Source organism: Phycodurus eques, chromosome 3 (genome assembly GCF_024500275.1).
Source record: "Phycodurus eques isolate BA_2022a chromosome 3, UOR_Pequ_1.1, whole genome shotgun sequence".
NCBI classification, from domain to species: domain Eukaryota; kingdom Metazoa; phylum Chordata; class Actinopteri; order Syngnathiformes; family Syngnathidae; genus Phycodurus; species Phycodurus eques.
In genome coordinates, this window is record NC_084527.1 from 34,217,605 (window position 1) to 34,237,542 (window position 19,938).

A 19,938-nucleotide genomic window follows, 5' to 3' on the forward strand; every position below is an offset into this window, starting at 1 on the left:
ATTCATCAACTCCTCAAAGTATTTTTCCATCTCTATCCTTAATCACCGTAACCTGCTGCACATCCTTCCTATCTCTAGCCCTGTTTGGCCAGCCTGTATAGATCCTTTCTCCTCCTTTAGTGTCCAACCTGGCATACATGTCATTCATCATATTCCTCTTATTTGGCCATTGCCACCTCTACCTTAGCCCTACGTCTCATCTCAATGTATTCCTTTCGCCTCTCCTCGGTCCTCTCAGTGTCCCACTTCTTCTTAGCTAACCTTTTTCCTTGTATGATTTCCTGTACTGTGAGGTTCCACCACCAAGTCTCTTTCTCTCCTTTCCTGCCAGAAGATACACCAAGTACTCTCCTGCCTGTCTCTCTAATCACCTTGGCTGCAGTGGTAAGGGTGTTATACATAACACCCTTAATTTCAAGTTTCGGCCTCATCACTCGATCTGATACTATTTTCACCTCCAAGACATTCTTAGCTAACTCTTCCTTTAAAATAACCCCACCCCATTTTTCTTCCCATCTATACCATGGTAAAATAAATTAAAGCCTGCCCCTAAACTTCTAGCCTTGCTGCCTTTCCACCTAGTCTCCCGGACACACAATATATCAACCTTTCTCCTCATCATCATGTCAACCAATTTTCCTGTCATAGTCCCAACATTCAAAGTCCCCACATTCAGTTCTAGGCTCTGTGCTTTCCTCTTCTCTTTCTGCCGAAGAACCCGCTTCCCACCTCTCGTTCGACTTCGACCCACAGTAGCTGAATTTCCAACGGCGCCCTGCAGGTTGACGGCGCCGGTGGCGGAAGTTGTTAACCCGGGCCACGACCGATCCGGTATGGAATTCTTTGGATGAACGCTCATGTTTGTTTGGCAAAGTTTTAAGCCGGATGCCCTTCCTGACGCAACCCCTCTGCATTCATCCGGTCTTGGGACTGGCCAACAGTTTGCACTGGCTTGTGCCCCCCATAGGGCTGCATTTAAAATTTTAGGCATTCATAGTAAAGTCAATTATTACTGACATTGCAAATGGTGGTGTCTCATTACACTCACTACAATTCTTGTTATAACGGAAAAGACATAAACAGCTTCATAAAAATCCTGTGAGTTGCACAGTGTTTTACATGTGTCACGCGACAGATAAAAATGACTCAAACTCATGATTCTTTGATATTTATACAATGGGAATAACGGTAAAGACATGCAATAGTTACGGCACTTCCACAAATTTATACATGTTCATTCATAGCTCAGAATTAACACAATTATATTTTGCTGTCTGCTATTTTGTGAATGCAAAAAGAGCTGCTTCGTCCTGGCACTTAAATTCACAGATCCCGCTGGTGGATTGCAACAACATAAAGACCGCTTGAGTAACAATGGACTGTTTGAAAAAGAACCCCAAACAAATAAAAAAAGGAACTCTGAAGACACTACAATGCATTTGTGTTAGTTTTCATGGAAAAGGCAAATTAAGCAATAGGAGAATATTCATACATATCCCAAAAATTAATTAGCATATTCAGAAAACATTGCAAATCATGAAACTTCATTTCGGACACCTGATGGTACATACAGTGTGGCATGAAAAGTTTGAAAAATGTTGCTTCATATTTTTTCTCCTTCGAAACAATTAATGACCTCCCAAAAGGCACTTCAAGATGATTCCCAGAAAAAAGTTGACAAACATTTCAAGAATGAAAATGTACATTTTACATTATATCGTTTATAAAAAGCTATACCTGTCAAGTAAAACGTACTTTATATCAGTGGTGATGGATAGGCTGACAGATGAGGTTAGACTGGAATCCCCGTGGACCATAATGTTCGCAGATGACATTGTGACCTGCAGTGAAAACGGAGCAGGTGGCGGAACGGTGAGAAAGGTGGAGGCATGCACTGGAAAGGAGAGAGAGGAAGATTAGCCTTAGTAAAACAGATTATATGTGCACGAATGAGAGGGAGGAGGGGTGAGAGTGAGGCTCCAGGGAGAGGAGATCGCAAGGGTGGAGGACTTTAAATACTTGGGGTCAAAAGTCCAGAGCAATGGTTGAGTGCGGTCAGGAAGTGAAGAAATGGGTCCAAGCAGGTTGGAACGGGTGGAGGAAGGTGTCAGGTGTGTTATGTGACAGAAAGAGTCTCTGCTAGGATGAAGGGCAAAGTTTAGAAAACAGTGGTGAGGCCGGCCATGATGCACGGATTAGAGACAGTGGCACTGAAGAGGCGACAGGAAGCAGAGCTGGAGGTGGCGGAATTGAGGTTCTTTCAAGGAGTGACCAGGTTGGACAGGATTAGAAATGAGCTCATCAGAGGGACGGCCAATGTAATGAACGTAACATAAACACGTAATGTTTTGGATACAAAGTTAGAGAGAGCAGACTTCGAAGGTTTGGACACATCCAAAGGAGAGATAGTGAGTATATTGGTAGAAGGATGATGAGGATGGAGCTGCCAGGCAAGAGAGCGAGAGGAAGACCAAAGAGGAGGTTGATGGATGTCGTGAGGGAAGACATGAGGGCAGTTGGTGTTCGAGAGGAGGGTGCAGGAGATAGGTGTAGCGTATATTGGTCAAAATGAAAATGCAATTAATTTGGAAAAAGATACGAAGGAAGGTAAACGCATGCGTTCATTTCCGGGTTAGTCCGATTTACGCTTTCAAGTTTTTTGTCTCGTAAAGGGGCACCACGTCACTTTTTATGTGTATAAAATTTAGGGAAGAGTGACGAGAAACCTTTTTATCAGTCTCGTAATCTGAAGGTTGCCACAGTTTATGAAATTCGTGTTCTCGATGACAGAGGCTTACTTAAACTCAGAACACACACAAAACACAACCAGGAGTGGAATTTTTGATATATTTAATGACATCCACAAGGGCTCTAGAGGGAAACACACAATGGTAAAAAGAAGGAAAATAGGAGTACGAAAAGGGAAATAGAACACTGTGTGTTGGACTAAAGTTGAAAACGCGAGCGTTTAACGCGTCCATTCCGGACGGGAAAGTGAGAGGACAAAGTTAGGATTTTGTGTGAAGCTACTAATTGCCCCAAAATTGTTAGGCACTAATATTGTACAGTCTGGTAAACACTGGTGTGTTACTCACTCGCTTGGGTGGAAACTTTAGTAGCAGCTGCTCTGATGGCCTAGCGGTGGCCCACGGAGAGGCTGGGAAGCAGTCTCCATCCCCGAGGCCCGCGGTTACCGAGCGGCATGGCCGAACAAAGGCCAGCCAGAACACGAAGACAGGAAAACGCACACACAAAAAAAAAAGCAAGGCGGCGGGAGTCAGGCGTTAAATACCCCGGGGGCGTGTCGGAGAGGACCAGACCAGACCACAACCATCAGCTTGAATCTAGTCTAGTTTTGACCCATAAAATGAGTTTAAAAACATATATTAATATAAAATACCCTCAACTTTGTACTCTCTACTCACAGGTCAAGCATATAGACTGGCTGTTTATACTTTAGTCTTGGCAAATCAACTGCTTGTGGTTCAAATCACATTTCATGCTGCTTGGACTTTAATCAAGACAAACAGCGGCGCTTGTAAAGTTGATACACTGACACAGACATCACGGCATACATTTGGAATAACTGCAGAATTCTTAAAATATCAAAACAGACATTTATCCTTGGTTAACAAACAACGGAATGGAAGTTCATGGGTTGCAGTACTCTCAAACGCCAGTGGTTGGCGCCTTGCATGCACGTTTGAATATTAAGCAAATAGTTTGTTGCTGTATTTGCATTCCATCGTCGATGGGTCCCTTTTGGCTGCTGTCTGTTCAAACGAAGACCAGGAGTCTATGATGACTGCAAACCAAGATTTTGAGGGGACCTGCTATTTGCTCTCGGGTCCAGTAGGCGTCTTCTTGTGGTAGTCTCACAGTAGGGCCGCTTGGAAGAATGCAGTTTGGGGGGAGGTTCTGGGTCAGAGTCACTACATAGACTTGCATGGAAAAGGATGACACACTGTGGCGATCCCTAACAGGACAAAAGATGTATTTCAAAAAAGATCATTTAAGTCACGCAAGAGACTGCAGCATTTTGTAATTTAAACATGCACGGTGGGGTGTCACAATAATGCCAATTCAATTAAAATTAGGGTTCTGCACCTACCAAATGAATTAAAACCTCTTTCAAGAAATATTAAGCTCAGAAACAAAATGAGTCCGGTTACTTCCAGTTAACTTAGCTTACCTGTTTGTTGTCTTTGGCGATGCCCGCGAAAGTTTGATGTTGTCCGCGCCCTTTCAATGAGTTTATTTTCTTTTGCATATTGTTTTACTTCTGGAGGTTTTTGGTTGAGGAAGCCAAATTTACATCACAATTCACTCAAAACACTGCGAAGGTTGCAGTCAACAGGGGCTGTAAATTGAAGGTATTTGTTGTTTGCTTTTGCTTCTCCTCGTCATCGCATTCATGAATTTGAAGAATAGCAGATCAGTGGGGGTTCTTGATTGAAAATCTCGAGTCCGGCCAGTCCAAGACCGAGACAAGATCAAAACGTTTGGGACTCGAGTCCGAGACAACCTTGAAAATGTGGTCTCGAGTGTGACAACGCTCGTATCCGACAATCTGACTTCAAATACCTCCAAAACAAAGGAGCTACTTTTTGATTTTACCTGTAAGAACGCTTACACCGCATCTCCTTTTAACCATTAACAGCAACAAGGTCAAGAGTTTTTTATTTATTTATATATATATATATATTTTTTTTTTTTAGGTGTTGCTGTTATAGGTGCTCTTAAATATGAGTATCATTGTTAAAAGTCACAAGAACGGCTTTTTCACCCCCCCCCCATGTAAACTGACGGAAAACACTCTGAATTGTCATATTTTGCATACATTTGATCAATGTGTCACCAAGAGGATCCTGTTCAGCTCAATAATTTTGTGGTTTGGTAGCCTAACACTCAAGGATCCGAAATTCCTTAACAGAGTTGTTCGCCTCGCAGGCAGGACGACTGGCACCGATCTTCCCAAGCCGGATGAAATGTGCTCGGCTAGTATTGTACACAACCCTTCGGGTAATCCTGCTGCCAGCCATTTTGTTCTTCTCCCTTCAAGCAAATATTTCCATTTGATGAAATCTTCCACATCTCATTTTGGTAAAAGTTTCTATTCCTGGGCTGTGCCCAGCCTGAACGACTCACAATGAATTGATAATGATGTGCCTCTTGTCTGAAAGTGTCTTGCAACTTTGACCCTTTTTATATGGGGTGCTGGAAGTCTGAGTTTATTTTTATTCTTTTTGCTAACCTATTCTGTACATTAATTTATCCTTCTGTAAGGTGATCATCATCATACTTTTCCACCTGTGGACATATTTTGTCCATCTTGGCTTCATTGATGTGCGTTTTATGCTTGTATGTTGATGAGCTCTTGAAACTGTTTTCCAATGACGTAAAGATTATATACGGGCAGTTTTCATGATGGCAGTATTTATGAAAATAAGTACAGGTACAAATTATTTTTTTGTCTGACAGCCAGTCAGTCATCCATTAGGCGCTTTTCCACTCTAATTGTGGTCTTTTATCCACTGCTCAGCCCACTGTACTATCTGCTCCAAGTTCCTTTCCAGGTCCTCAGGAGTGTTGCTGGGAAGCTGGTGGACAAGCTCCTCTTTGTAGGCCTCAATTGCCTCTTCATAGATGGTCTGAAAGATTTCACACTGCACATTGTCCTGCAGCTTCTTTCCCGTGTAACCCCTGTCAAGTATCACATTGAAGAGAGAACAAAGGTCCGGTTACCAAAGGAGACATCCAGAATACGGCCTGATTGACTACAGGTTTATGCGTGCGAAAATGGGCCCAGACTTGATTTTGCACGCAAACAGTGGAAGACGATCTACGAACAGACTGTATTTGCAAAACAAGATAGATTGCTAGGCTGTCCCTCTTGCTTGTTGTGGGAGGAGTATATGCAAATAGGTGAATTTAGAAGGCTCAATGTCATTTGTCAAAGTGCGCTGGCTGCTTTTGTCTCTCTGAATAGTGCATCTGAAAGGGAGGTGTCAACCAGGGACAAAGGGAGCAACGGAAGCGCAGGCAAAATGAGAGTTGGCGGGGAGAACCTTTTTGCTCCGGTTCAATATTTTTGAAATGCCAAATGAAGTTATCGTGACATTGTCTATTCAGCAATTCCGTTTTGGAGCTTCTGAATGAGCTAAGGGCGGACTTACAACGAGCCGTGCCATATCAACAATGAGAAAACTCTGTGTCTGGGTCACTTCAGCAGACTGTGACAGTTGGTGCTTGACTCTCCCAGAGCAGTTTTTTTCGGCGGACTGTCCCAAGTTTTAAACCTGGGCACATACCTTGTTCATCCAATTGCGACGCACTCGCAGAGTTAAATCAAACAAAGCATTGCTTTCATGCGATTACTGGCTTTCCCCAAATTAGCGGAGAGTAAGGCAACACGATATTCTGTTTGAGCATAGTCATCGTGATGTACGTGTGCGTGATAGTCACATCGCAGTTGGTGTTCTGTAATATTAAAAGTGACCAGCAGAGGGACTTGTTTGGACATGCTCAAAGAAAAAATGTACGCCAGCTGCATTTCCTATTTTGCTCTTCAGAATGAAACGAGGCAGGCATGGGGCAGCTGCGTGAGTGCTCGAGGTGCGTTCAGGGACACTGCGTTAGTGGGAGTGAATGTGTTCTTTTGTAATGCTGTACCTAAGTGTAACAGAAAATTGTAAAAATGGAGTCTGGAAAGAATTTGTTTTGGCAACATACTGTATTTGGCTGATGTGATTGTGAATGTTCACAGAGGCATGGTTTTTAGGTACCTGCTTTCGAGCCGTGTGTACAACTGAGTATTGTCTGTTCGGAGGACAAAGACAATGTGAAACCAGCGCTCAGGGAAGAGGTCACAGCCATGATAGTCTACAATCACACCTCCATGTGACATCTTCTCATCTAGCTCATCCACCACCTGCAGGATCACAGAACTGTAACAGGTAAGCATTGAAAACACATGCATAAATGACCGCAGCACGTGTTACATTTGAAGACATTGTTGTTGCAGTACCGTGATCACTTCAAGTTGAACACCTCAAAGGTTTCAAGTTCAAACAAAATGTGCGCGAATAGTAGCCCCGAAAGTTCCGCACTTTCTGGTGTTCCAACAGTCGACCTAATTTCAGTCAGTCAAAAGATTCATGTGGGGTGTTTCACCTCTTCCTTTTGGCTTTTTACAATGTTTTGTCTGAAAGAAGGATGGTGGTTAAACCAGACGAATGTCGTGAGAAGATAATGATATACAGTGCCGTGGAAGTATTGGCCTCCTTCTCAAACTCAGATTTTTGCATAGTTTCCCTAAATGTAATATTTGAGACCATCAAACAAATGCAAATATTAGACAAATATAACCCAAGGGAACTTAAAATGCTGTTTTTAAATGATTTATGATGATAAATGAAAGTTAGCTGGCCCTGTGTGGAAAAAGTAATTACCCCCTTTTTAATCATGAATTAATTGTAGGTAATTACAATGTTTGGCTAATTTTCATTGATCACAAACAAGCCTGATCTATTCAATCAAGACATCCCTGAAGCAGAATCTGCCCTGACAAAATCAAGTCGGAGAAAAGATCTAAAAAAGCTGCAACAAAATGACATTATCCAAAGAAATTCCAGAACAGTCAAGAAATAGAATTTGACATCTATCAGTCTGGAAAGGGTTACAAAAGACACGTCTAAAGGTTTAGGATTCCGGCGAACCATAGGGAGAGCTATGATCCTCACATGGAGAAAACATGTAAGAGCGGTGAGCCTTCCCAGGAATGGTCGGCCTACAAAGATTACCCCAAGAGAACACCAATGACTCATTCAGGAGACCGCAAAGGAACTCAGGACAAGGTCGAAAGAACTGCAGGCCTTCCTCGCCTCAGTTAAGGTCAGTGTTCATGACACAACAAAAAGGAAGAGACTGGGTAAAAATGGCAACCGTGGCAGAGTTCCAAGGTAAAAACCACTGCTAACCAAAAAGAACATAAAGGCTTGTCTTACTTTTGCAAAAAAAAAAAAAAAAAAACTGGGAGAATATTAAATGGACTGACGAGATGAAAGTGGGTTAGGGTCAGAACTGTGAGGCAGATGTGCTAACCACCCTGGTCTACAAATCGATTCACATGAATAAAATCTTATCAGGTCCAATCATGGCTTAGGACTCGATCGCAGGGTAAGTAATTTTTAACTACATTCATAAATCGCAATGTACTCTTACCCGAGCATTGGTTGTTGCAACACTGCCCGAGATATGTGCTCTGTGGGCTGGCGAGTTTTTGATAGCGGGCCATCATCTCACTCATCCCCGCCCGAGGTGCACCCCCACCCCATTTTACGATTGGTAAATGTATTGTATTTGTAGTTGAGATTAATTTGGATACATTTGAAAGGAGTTGTTTTGTGGGAGTAGCAATGCAGCCCTATGGGTGGCACAAGTCAGTGCAAACTGTAGGCCGGTCCCAAGCCCGGATAAATGCAGAGGGTTGCGTCAGGAAGGGCATCCGGCTTAAAACCTTGCCAAACAAATATGAGCGTTCATCCAAAGAATTCCATACCGGATCGGTCGTGGCCCGGGTTAACAACGTCCGCCACCGGCGCCGTCAACCTGCGGGGCGCCGTTGGAAATTCAGCTACTGTGGGTCGAAGTCAAAGAAGACTTTGACCCCCTGTTCTTCGGCAGAAAGAGAAGAGGAAAACACAGAGCCTAGAACTGAATGTGGGGACTTTGAATGTTGGGACTATGACAGGAAAATCTCGGGAGTTGGTTGACATGATGATGAGGAGAAAGGTTGATATATTGTGTGTCCAGGAGACCAGGTGGAAAGGCAGTAAGGCTAGAAGTTTAGGGGCAGGGTTTAAATTATTTTACCATGGTGTCGATGGGAAGAGAAATGGAGTCGGGGTTATTTTAAAAGAAGAGTTGGCTAAGAATGTCTTGGAGGTGAAAAGAGTATCAGATCGAGTGATGAGGCTGAAATTTGAAATTGAGGGTGTTATGTGTCATGTGATTTAGTGGCTATGCCCCACAGGTAGGATGTGACCTCGAGGTGAAAGAGAAATTCTGGAAGGAGCTCGATGATGTAGTTCTTAGCATCCCAGACAGAGAGAGAGTCGTAATTGGTGCTGATTGTAATGGACATGTTGGTGAAGGTAATAGGGGTGATGAAGAAGTGATGGGTAAATACGGCATCCAGGAAAGGAACTTGGAGGGACAGATGGTGGTAGACTTTGCAACAAGGATGCAAATGGCTGTAGTGAACACTTTTTTCCAGAAGAGGCACGAACATAGGGTGACCTACAAGAGCGGAGGTAGAAGCACGCAGGTGGATTACATCTTGTGCAGACGATGTAATCTGAAGGAGGTTACCAACTGTAAGGTAGTGGTAGGGGAGAGTGTGGCTAGACAGCATAGGATGGTGGTGTGTAAGATGACTCTGGTGGTGGGGAGGAAAATTAGCAAGACAAAGGCAGAGAAGAGAACCATGTGGTGGAAGCTGAGACAGGACGAGTGTTGTGCAGCTTTTCGGGAAGAGGTGATACAGGCTCTCGGTGGACGGCAGGAGCTTCCAGAAGACTGGACCACTGCAGCCAAGGTGATCAGAGAAGCAGGCAGGAGAGTACTTGGTGTATCTTCTGGCAGGAAAGGAGAGAAGGAGACTTGGTGGTGGAACCTCACAGTACAGGAAATCATACAAGGAAAGAGGTTAGCTAAGAAGAAGTGGGACACTGAGAGGACCGAGGAGAGGCGAAAGGAATACATTGAGATGCGACACAGGGCAAAGGTAGAGGCACAAGAGGCATATGATGACATGTATGGCAGGTTGGACACTAAAGAAGGAGAAAAGGATCTATACAGGCTGGCCAGACAGAGGGACAGAGATGGGAAGGATGTGCAGCAGGTTAGGGTGATTAAGGATAGAGATGGAAATATGTTGACTGGTGCCAGCAGTGTGCTTGCTAGATGGAAAGAATACTTCGAGGAGTTGATGAATGAGGAAAATGATAGAGAAGGGAGAGTAGAAGAGTTAAGTGTGGTGGACCAGGAAGTGGCAATGATTAGTAAGGGGGAAGTTAGAAAGGCATTAAAGAGGATGAAAAATGGAAAGGCAGTTGGTCCTGATGACATTCCTGTGGAGGTATGGAAGCATCTAGGAGAGGTGGCTGTGGAGTTTTTGACCAGCTTGTTCAATAGAATTCTAGTGCGTGAGAAGATGCCTGAGGAATGGAGGAAAAGTGTACTGGTGCCCATTTTTAAGAACAAAGGTGATGTGCAGAGCTGTGGCAACTATAGAGGAATAAAGTTGATGAGCCACACAATGAAGTTATGGGAAAGAGTAGTGGAGGCTCGACTCAGGACAGAAGTGAGTATTGGCGAGCAACAGTATGGTTTCATGCCTAGAAAGAGTACCACAGATGCATTATTTGCCTTGAGGATGTTGATGGAAAAGTACAGAGAAGGTCAGAAGGAGCTACATTGTGTCTTTGTAGATCTAGAGAAAGCCAATGACAGAGTACCCAGAGAAGAACTGTGGTACTGCATGCGGAAGTCTGGAGTGGCAGAGAAGTATGTTAGAATAATACAGGACATGTACGAGGGCAGCAGAACAGCGGTGAGGTGTGCTGTAGGTGTGACAGAAGAATTTAAGGTGGACGTGGGACTGCATCAGGGATCAGCCCTGATCCCCTTCCTGTTTGCAGTGGTGATAGATAGGCTGACAGATGAGGTTTGACTGGAATCCTCGTGGACCATGATGTTTGCAGATGACATTGTGATCTGCAGTGAAAGCAGGGAGCAGCTGGAGGAACAGTTAGAGAGATGGAGGCATGCACTGGAAAGAAGAGGAATGAAGATTAGCCGAAGTAAAACAGAATATATGTGCATGAATGAGAGGGGTGGTGGGGAAGAGTGAGGCTGCAGGGAGAAGCGATAGCAAGGGTGGAGGACTTTAAATACTTGGGGTCAACCGTCCATAGCAATGGTGACTGTGGTAAGGAAGTGAAGAAACGAGTCCAATGTTGGAACGGGTGGAGAAAGGTGTCAGGTGTGTTATGTGACAGAAGAGTCTCTGCTAGGATGAAGGGCAAAGTTTATAAAACAGTAGTGAGGCCAGCCATGATGTACGGATTAGAGACAGTGGCACTGAAGAGACAACAGGAAGCAGAGCTGGAGGTGGCGGAAATGAAGATGTTGAGGTTCGCTCTTGGAGTGACCAGGTTGGATAAAATTAGAAATGAGCTCATCAGAGGGACAGCCAAGGTTCGATGAGAGAGCGCAGACTTCAATGGTTTGGACACGTCCAGAGGAGAAATAGTGAGTATATTGGAAGAAGGATGATGAGGATGGAGCTGCCAGGCAAGAGAGCTCGAGGAAGACCAAAGAGAAGGTTGATGGATGTCGTGAGGGAAGACATGATGGCAGTTGGTGTTCGAGAGGAGGATGCAGGAGATAGGCTTACACGGAAAAGGATGACGCGCTGTGGCGACCCCTAACGGGACAAGCCGAAAGGAAAAGAAGAAGTTTTGTGGGAGTAGCGCCAACGGGTGGTTGTAGGGTATTCGCACGTTTTGGTGCTCTTTTAAGGGTTGCTGTTCTTTGTAGTATTGAAGGAATTCACCACCTCCAATTTGAAATTTTTGGTCTTCCATTCATAATTCATTCATATGACATGAATGAATTATTTTTGAAAAAGTCATGTCGGCGGTCAATTCCACTTTATTCCCTAGTGCTAAAGTGAAGGGGTAATTTGTTAGTCTCAAAATCGGGATTATGCCAGATTGGAGAGAAATTATATGGTGCTGATTGAGATTGTGTGGTTTCTAAATTTATCCATCAAACTGTAAAAGCGGCTGCAATAATCAGATCCTTCAAGCAAATGTGGCATTCGAGACGTGCTGATAAATGGGAGGTCTGAAAGTTTGGTGCTATTGCCGTCTATCTGTTCTAGTTCCAGCCAAGACGGTTGTTTAAAAAATTTGGACGTAACCACTCAATGATGTATTCTATTTTGATAGCTAAGTAATAATGTTTGAAGTTGGGTGCCTCAAGTCCCCCCCGCCCCCGTCTGGTTTACTTTTCTGAAGGGTGGATAGAGTAATGCTATTTTTCTTATTATGAGAGTAAAAATTCAAAATAGCAGTCTAGCATTTGGAAACACTTTAACGTGGGTTTGAATGGGATGATTGAAAACAAATAGTTAATTATCATATTTACCTTAGCTACACGCCCTAGAAGTGAGATAGGCCGGCTGTTCCAATGTTTGAAGTCATCCCTGATTTTTTTTCCAGTAGAGGAACGTGATTTAGATTATTTAACTATAATTTAACTGTCAATTTTGCTTAGATATTAATGCCTAGATATTTGATGTTCGTGTTCATGTTTGTGTAGGAATAGAATAGTTTGAGTTTTGGTCCGCAGGATTCCTTGAGTTAGCCGTTAGAGGGAGTCTTGTTGATTTTGACAAATTGATAGCATAGTCTGAAAATTGTGAAAATGTGAGGTCTTGGGTTCTTGTAAATGAAGAGTTTGAGGTATGCGCTAAAGATTCAGTAAATACTGGTTCGTGCGCCTGAATAAATGTTGACAACGGCGAGCAAGGGAGGCGAAGCGCCGGTCGCAATCGCAATCCTATTGGTCGACGTCAAGGTGCACTGTCAGAGAGTTGTCGTTGATGTCACACTACACGGAAGATATCCAAAAAAACTATCCATCCATCCATCCATCCATTTTCTGAGCCGCTTCTCCTCACTAGGGTCGCGGGCGTGCCGGAGCCTATCCCAGCTGTCATCGGGCAGGAGGCGGGGTCCACCCTGAACGGGTTGCCAGCCAATCGCAGGGCACATACAAACAAACAACCATTCGCACACACAGTCACACCTACGGGCAATTGAGAGTCTCCAATTAATGCATGTTTTGGGGATGTGGGAGGAAACCGGAGTATATTGTATATCTGATATCGGCTTTTATTTTAGCATCCCAATATCTGTTTCGGACCCAAAAATCTCATACCGGTCGGGCATTAATTTGAATAATTGAGAATATATGTTAGTTCTGTTAAGCAATATTTAGTACTGTTCCTTGTTTTATTTATTGACAGTATTTAGTGGCATAACAAGGCAACTTCATAAAAACTCAACTTAACTGAACTGTACATTAGGTTGATTGGAAATCCTGAAGAATTTTCTTCTGTTGATGTAGAAAATGCCTCTGTGGTGTTTTTTAAAAAAAAAATTATTTGGGGGTGGGGGGTATTTTTTGGATGAAAAACTTCCAAGTGCATAATGCAAAATAAACAATTTATTGCTCTTGTAGCGCAAAAAGAAAAAAATAGTCCTTATATCATTTGTTGTGTTTTATCTTGTCTTCCAAGGGTTTCACTTCTAATAATAGTCGAGCACTAGCTCTTCCTGATCTGGTGAGACTTCCTGATGATCAAAAAGAACCAATTCCTAATCACATAACCTGAGTGGAGTGTAACACTGGATGCATCAAACCGTTCATCAAGAGAAATGTAATTTAGAAGAGAATTCAAGCCTGACCCACCCTGTCTTCATCCAAAATGGGGCACTGGTACTCTTGATCATAGCCATCATAAAGATCTCCTGAGGAGAAACAAGTTTAATCAATAGCAGCCTCATATCAAGAGAAAGGCTATTTACAAATGTGTGTCAAATAAGGCAACTTGTGACCAAAAAAAAAAAATCTATACTGCCTTATTCAAAGTCACAAAAGCCATCAAATCACCCTCTGTGGAGTGCCAGAGATCGTAGAACTATGTCCTTTTTTACCTTCCTGAGCAAGATCACCGATATTAACATAGGCGAGCCCTGTCCGCTGAGCCAGCTCCTTCCCCAGAGTTGTTTTTCCAACACCAGGGGTCCCTATAGGAAAAAAAGGGATGGCACTGATTTAAGAGCTAGATGCACAACACATGTTCAAAGTATGAAAGAAGATTTCAGGTTTTGTTTCAGAACATCAACAGAAAGCTGTGCCCTCTTAGAATGCAAGTCATCGCAACATGAATGTTCGAACGGTGCCATGTGATGTATATACAGGACTACTCGTGGACCCCTATAAGCAGTGGTGAGCGGGACGAGATGCGAGCTTGGGTTAAGAGAACACATCTTCATGCATTCGGTGATAAAACTTTCAACTCATCATTTATCTATGCAGCACATCTGCCTCATAGTTCTGAGGACCTGGGTTCAAATACGGCCTCGCCTGTGTGAAGTTGGCATATTCTCCCCGTGCCTGCGTGGCTTTTCTACGGTACTCCGGTTTCCTCCCACATTCCAAAAACATGGATGGTCGGTTAATTGATGACTCTAAGTTGCCCGTAGGTATGAATGATTGTTTGTCGATATGTGCCCTGCGATTGGCTGATGACCAAATCAGGGTGTACCTTGCCTCACGCAGCTGGGATAGGCTCCATCACGCCTGCAACCCTAGTGATGATAAGTGGTACCGTAAATGGACAGAAGAATATATTTCTCTATCCATTTCCTAGATCCGCCAGGGTGGCGCTAGTGGGGATTGCGTGCTGTAGACCCCCCCCCCCCCGGAATACCAGTGGGCCTGATGCGGAACGTCACATGACCAAACCGGAAAACAGTTTGGCGGAGTTCCTGTGTGTGCAGCAATAACTACAGGCTGATAAGAGCGCTATTTTGGTGGACTTGCAATGTACCCAGAAAAACACTATATTGTGGGCATCGCAGTCACGGCCACCCCACCGGCGGCCCACAATCAGAGGCAGAAATGAAAATGGTTTCCTGGCCGAAACCCGAAACAGGAAATCCAAGGCCGAAAACCGAAAGCCAAAACGGCGAAAGAAATTATCAATGAAATAAACTTTATTTGTAAGCGCTTTTGACACAAACACAAAATGCAACACAAAGCACTTTGCATTCATTAAAATATAAAAATTCATCAAGTCCGCCAATAATTAATTCGAAAACTATGCCAATTATGAGTAAAACTGCATTTATGTGTAGCAGACACGCGCGATCAACAGAGGGTACGCCCTGACAGAACAAGGTGCCAACATTAACTCCCACAACTGATAAACTCGGCAACCTTCCCTGTTGCCCCGCTGCGCCAGACGGTCACAGGAAGCCTGGTTTATGTCACCTGGACCGTAAACTAATTACCAGCTCCCCTAGAAATGTGGGCTTCCATTCATCAAAGATCCCTTGTGCAGAACTGAGATGCCGACCAAAAGGTTGGGAGAACCTCTCTCCAAATGTGTCTGTTGGAGCCAGATCGACGGCAATAGGTTTATTGGTTAAGACGGGCCACAGATTGAACTATTACTCCCGGACCTTGAGTTAGGTTTAATCAGCGAGAGGAAGACCAAAGAGAAGGTTGATGGATGTCGTGAGGGAAGACATGAGGGCAGTTGGGGTTCGAGAGGAGGATGCAGGAGACGGGCTTACGTGGAAAAGGATGACGCGCTGTGGCCCTAATGGGACAAGGCCTATTTTGAGTTCAAAACAGCGACTGATTTGCATGGATATATATATATATTGAATAATGATAGTGTGTTTTTCGTGATCACTGTGCCAAATACCATATTTTCTATCTGTATATTGTTATATATTGTACTGCTTTGTACTTTTGTTACTGAAAAATAAAGTGGGAAAAAGGGCTCTCGTATGGCGCAAGTAATGGCTGATATGGCTTTCACGGAAAACCAATAACACCACTAGCACCGCCCTTACCTTCGTGCGGTGTACATTTGAATCTATGAATCGTACTGTCGAAAGATAACATCTTCCAATTAATTAACTAACATTTGGAATGAAGTCAACACTGGTATTGGTACTGTATTACTTTCAACAGTCTCTTAATTGTGTACATACAAAGCCATAAAAGGTAACTATGGAAAAGGCTTTAATACCTGTTAACAGAATGTTTGGTTGTCTCCTCATTTTCATCGCAGCGAGCACCCAACACGTGTCCTCCTGACAGCAACCTGAAATCAAGAATAAAATAGATTCTTCAGTCTTTTCAATATTTTCTGAAATATTTACGGCGACAAACGAACGTGAAAAGATGACTCCAGGAATAGCCTTGTGGTAATTTACTGTGTCAGAAGTCTCGGATGGGTTTCCCTTTGGGTTTTGCACAAGAGAAACGCTGCCGTAAATTGATGTTTACGTCAACCGTCCTGTAATTTACGGCATTCTGCGTCGGCTGAGTTTGATAGGCGTTCGTATCCTGCGTCTTCGCAGTCATAAATGTTTGCAATCATACCCTCTTCTTTTTTTATCGGCGAATTTGGTTACATAATATATGGCTTGATGCTTAGGTGTGACTAAAAGTTGAATTTGGTAAGTTTATTCTTACATTATTCTAAAAATAACATAAGGTTATTCGCTCCTCGTGTGCCGAGTTAATCCAGTCCACCAGTTTGCTGTGAAATGTATCCTACGTCATCGATCGGGAATGTTGAATTTATCGTATGAAAGACAACAGATTTTTATTTTTAATTTTTTTTTTTTTAAAGTCAACTTCTTAGTCGTGTACTGCTTTCTGTCACGCAGGACTTGGTGCCCTCTCAATGTGAAGTCCTACAGTCAAGAATGAAAAAGCGGTCACTGGAAAACAAAGTTGCTTCAAGCAGTGTAAGTTTAAGAGGTTTTGTCATTTTATCTACTCCATTTGACAGCAATAGGTAATTAATGGACGTTATGATAACTTCAATTCCTAAATTGGGCAGGTGGCTCGAATCCTAATGGAAAAGTGCTTCCTTCAAACCAAGTTCAATTAGTTGAGTTGCTGACTCCAGCTGGCTCGGTTCGACAGTTTATTATGCTGCCTCTGTTTTACTGGCTGATAGTGTTTAAAGTAACAGGTAAATGCAAATGATGTGTGTGAAGGAAAATACTTAAAACATAATGTACTGATAATTGTATGCCTTTGTGTTTGTGTGTGTGTGTTTATTTTTTGTTGCAACGAATTTGAAAATGTTTAAAACCTTTAACTGGTCAAATTAAAAGTTAATGGAAATATGATCTTTCTTGCAGACGAACTGTTGGATAGATCCAGCTTTCACCGATTTGCCAGGAGAGAACTTACATGTTTCTGGAAAGAAAAGGGGTCAGGTTTTGGGTTCCAAAACTGAAGCAGTGAGGCCTCGCAAGAGGAAAGGAGAGACCGTCAGCTCAGACCCTCGTACGATGAACCCACAGAAACACTCTGGCCACGAGGAACAGGATGAACCCTGGGTGGACAGATACACGCCATGTTCAAAGGTATCCCTACTGCCCTTCCTCCACACCTCCATCCAGCCATCTTACTTTATTTTAACTATCAACATGAATATTTGTTCTGGTCTTGACACTTTAACTGCATACTCAAACATTGTACAACTGTATGAACCACAAACTTTCAAATTAAAAATATTGTAATGACCTCCTATGTGGTCAAGGTTGACCCAGTCGCTGATGCACTTCAGTCGCTTTATTGCCACAAGTGGTGAAAGAATGTACATTCATAGAAGAGCTGCTATCAGCTACAACTCACTCTCAAGCGCTCCACACACAGACTCCCTGACTTGAATCAATGTTCAAGTTTAGTCTTTCATCTTTGCTGACATCACAACTGCCAATCACCAGGCCCGCCATTAATGGCCCACACTCAGAACCACAGATGAATTCTTAAATGTTCATGCATTTTACTTCAAATCTTGCCCATTATTTCAGCTATCTCATGTGGTTAGCTGAATTGGCCTCATGAACTTGTATTTGAAAACTAATGCCTGGATCAGACAACAAGACAAATTTGGTGTTTCATGATTGCACTGTGTCAGACTACTGCCATAAAATCCTGCAGTATCCCCACGTCAGACAGTCGCAACACGACGCAACATGCATTCCGATACCTCCTCATCCCGTCTTTTCCAATCACTGGGCTTTATCCTGTCAAATCAAATACTGTCGGCGAGGCGGAACCAGAAAACGTGTCACCGATCAATGCGACCGGATACACCCGCTACCATGGCGACGACAACAACAATGGATCGCGCCAATGTATTGTAAATGAGGAAAAACGTATAGTGGTGGTCACCGGTGCTCAGGAGAGGATGTTCATTCAAGGATTGCTTGAGGTATTTTCACATACTTTTAATATGATACGGCCCCACAAGCAGGCAACAAAAGGTTATCTAGTCTAGCAAGCTGGCGCTACCACTACCGGATGTACGTAAACATTCTCATTCTGTCGAGTCATCCTCTAAAGCTTCGATAAACATTGGTTTGTGCACGTGAATAAATGTTGACAACGGCGGCCAAGTCTGTTGACAGCAGCAAGCACGGGAGGCGACGCGCCGGTCACAGGACGCAATCCTATTGGTCGACGTCAAGCTATGCTGTCGCAAAGTTGTCGTTGATATGTCACACTACTTGGAAGATATAAAAAAAAAATCAAACTTGCTAGACTTTTCATTTTGTTGTCGTAGGGCTATCATAGGGCCAAATCGTTGATCTTGGATTATGCCACACTACGAGACGTTTTGTCATTCCTGACAAACTATGTCGGTCCTGCAATAGCTAATCGGGCTACTATCGGGGCTAAAATCCTTTAGTCTGATCGAGACATAAACCATCAAGATTAAATGACTTAAACGTACAGTAAGTATGTCAAGTCAAATTGAGATCTAGTTCTGAGTCAGCAAGAGTTATTACTTATTATTATTGTTATAAAGATTATTAATAGTAATATGAATAATAGGATTATTATTTTGTACCCAGCGGCACGGTGTCCGACTGGTTAGCTGCCAATGTGGAGTTTGCATGTTCTCCCCGTGCCAGGTACTCCGGTTTCCTCCCACATCCCAAAAACATGCATGCTAGGTTAATTGAAGACTCTAAATTGTCTGTAGGTGTGAATGTGAGTGCGAATGGTTGCCTCTCGCCCGAAGATAGCTGGGATAGGCTCCAGCACGCCTGCGACCCTACTGAGGATAAGCGGTACAGAAAATGGATGGATTATGCAGCAATGAGGCCCAGCCGGGAACACCCCGAAAGGGTAACGTGGGTCCCCCTTCCCATGGACTCACCACCTGTAGGAGGGGCCATAGGACTCTGGTGCAGTGTGGCCTGGGTGGTGACCGAAGGCGGGTACCTTGGCGATCTGATCCTCGGCTACAGAAGCTGGCTCTAGGGATGTGGAATGTCACTTCTGTGGCAGGGAAGGAGGCCGAGTTGGTGTGTGAGGTTGAGAAGTTCCGACGACACACACGGCTTGGGCTCTGGTACCAGTCTTCTTGAGAGGGTTTGGACTCTCTTCCACTGAGGAGTTGCCCACTGTGAGAGGCACCGAGCAGGTGTGGGTATACTTATTGACCCTTCCGTCTCAGTGCCTGTACATTGGGGTTCACCCCAGTGGACCAGAGGGTAGCCTCTCTTTGCCTTCGGATGGGGGGATGGGTCCTAACCCTAACCTGGTGGGGAGAATACTTCGAAGACCTCCTCAATTCCACCGACACGCCTTCCCACGAGGAAGCAAGCTCTGAGGCGGACTATCCTATCTCTGGGGTTGAAGTCACCAAGGTGGTTACAAAGCTCCTCTGTGGCAGGGCCTCGGGGGTAGATGAGATTCGCCCGGAGTTCCAAAATGCTCTGGATGTTGTGGGGCTGCCCTGCTTGACACTGCAACATCGCGTGGGCATCGGGGACAGTGCCTTTGGATTGGCAGACTGGGGTGGTAGTCCCTCTTTTTAAAAAGGGGGACCGGAGGGTGTGTTCCAACTACAGGGAGATCACACTCCTCAGCCTCCCAGGAGGACCAGTGTGGTTTTCGTCATGGCCGTGGATCAGTTGACCAGCTGTACACCTTCTGCAGAGTCCTCGATGGTGCATGGGAGTTTGCCCAACCAGTCTACATTTGTTTTGTGGACTTGGAGAAGGCATTCGGCCCTGTCCCTCTGGGAGT

The 19,938-nt window shown here is 44.0% G+C and overlaps 2 protein-coding genes across 5 annotated transcripts in view; one reads left to right on the top strand and one right to left on the bottom strand.

Moving 5' to 3' along the window:
• Positions 1 to 1,194: 1,194 nt before the first annotated feature.
• On the bottom strand, positions 1,195 to 16,154 carry ak6 (adenylate kinase 6). 2 transcript variants are annotated; one of them, XM_061673243.1, is made up of 6 exons: positions 16,049 to 16,154; positions 15,902 to 15,976; positions 13,791 to 13,883; positions 13,546 to 13,604; positions 6,786 to 6,931; positions 1,195 to 5,703 (listed from the first exon to the last, which is right to left on the bottom strand). In XM_061673243.1, the coding sequence occupies exons 2-6, from the start codon at positions 15,936 to 15,938 to the stop codon at positions 5,514 to 5,516; spliced, it is 525 nt and encodes a 174-aa protein (XP_061529227.1). In that variant the 5' UTR covers positions 15,939 to 15,976; positions 16,049 to 16,154; the 3' UTR covers positions 1,195 to 5,513. The 2 variants fall into 2 exon arrangements, with proteins under 2 accessions (XP_061529227.1, XP_061529228.1); XM_061673244.1 differs by having other exon boundaries at positions 16,089 to 16,152.
• Positions 16,155 to 16,190: 36 nt separating this feature from the next.
• The window catches only part of rad17 (RAD17 checkpoint clamp loader component), a 50,974-nt gene continuing 47,226 nt past the window's right edge, over positions 16,191 to 19,938 (top strand). For all 3 annotated transcript variants that reach the window (XM_061673225.1, XM_061673224.1, XM_061673226.1), the window contains exons 1-3: positions 16,191 to 16,334; positions 16,548 to 16,628; positions 17,031 to 17,258. In XM_061673225.1, coding sequence (XP_061529209.1) covers positions 16,587 to 16,628; positions 17,031 to 17,258 — 270 coding nt within the window. In that variant the 5' untranslated portion in view covers positions 16,191 to 16,334; positions 16,548 to 16,586. The remainder of the gene's footprint in view (positions 16,335 to 16,547; positions 16,629 to 17,030; positions 17,259 to 19,938) is intronic.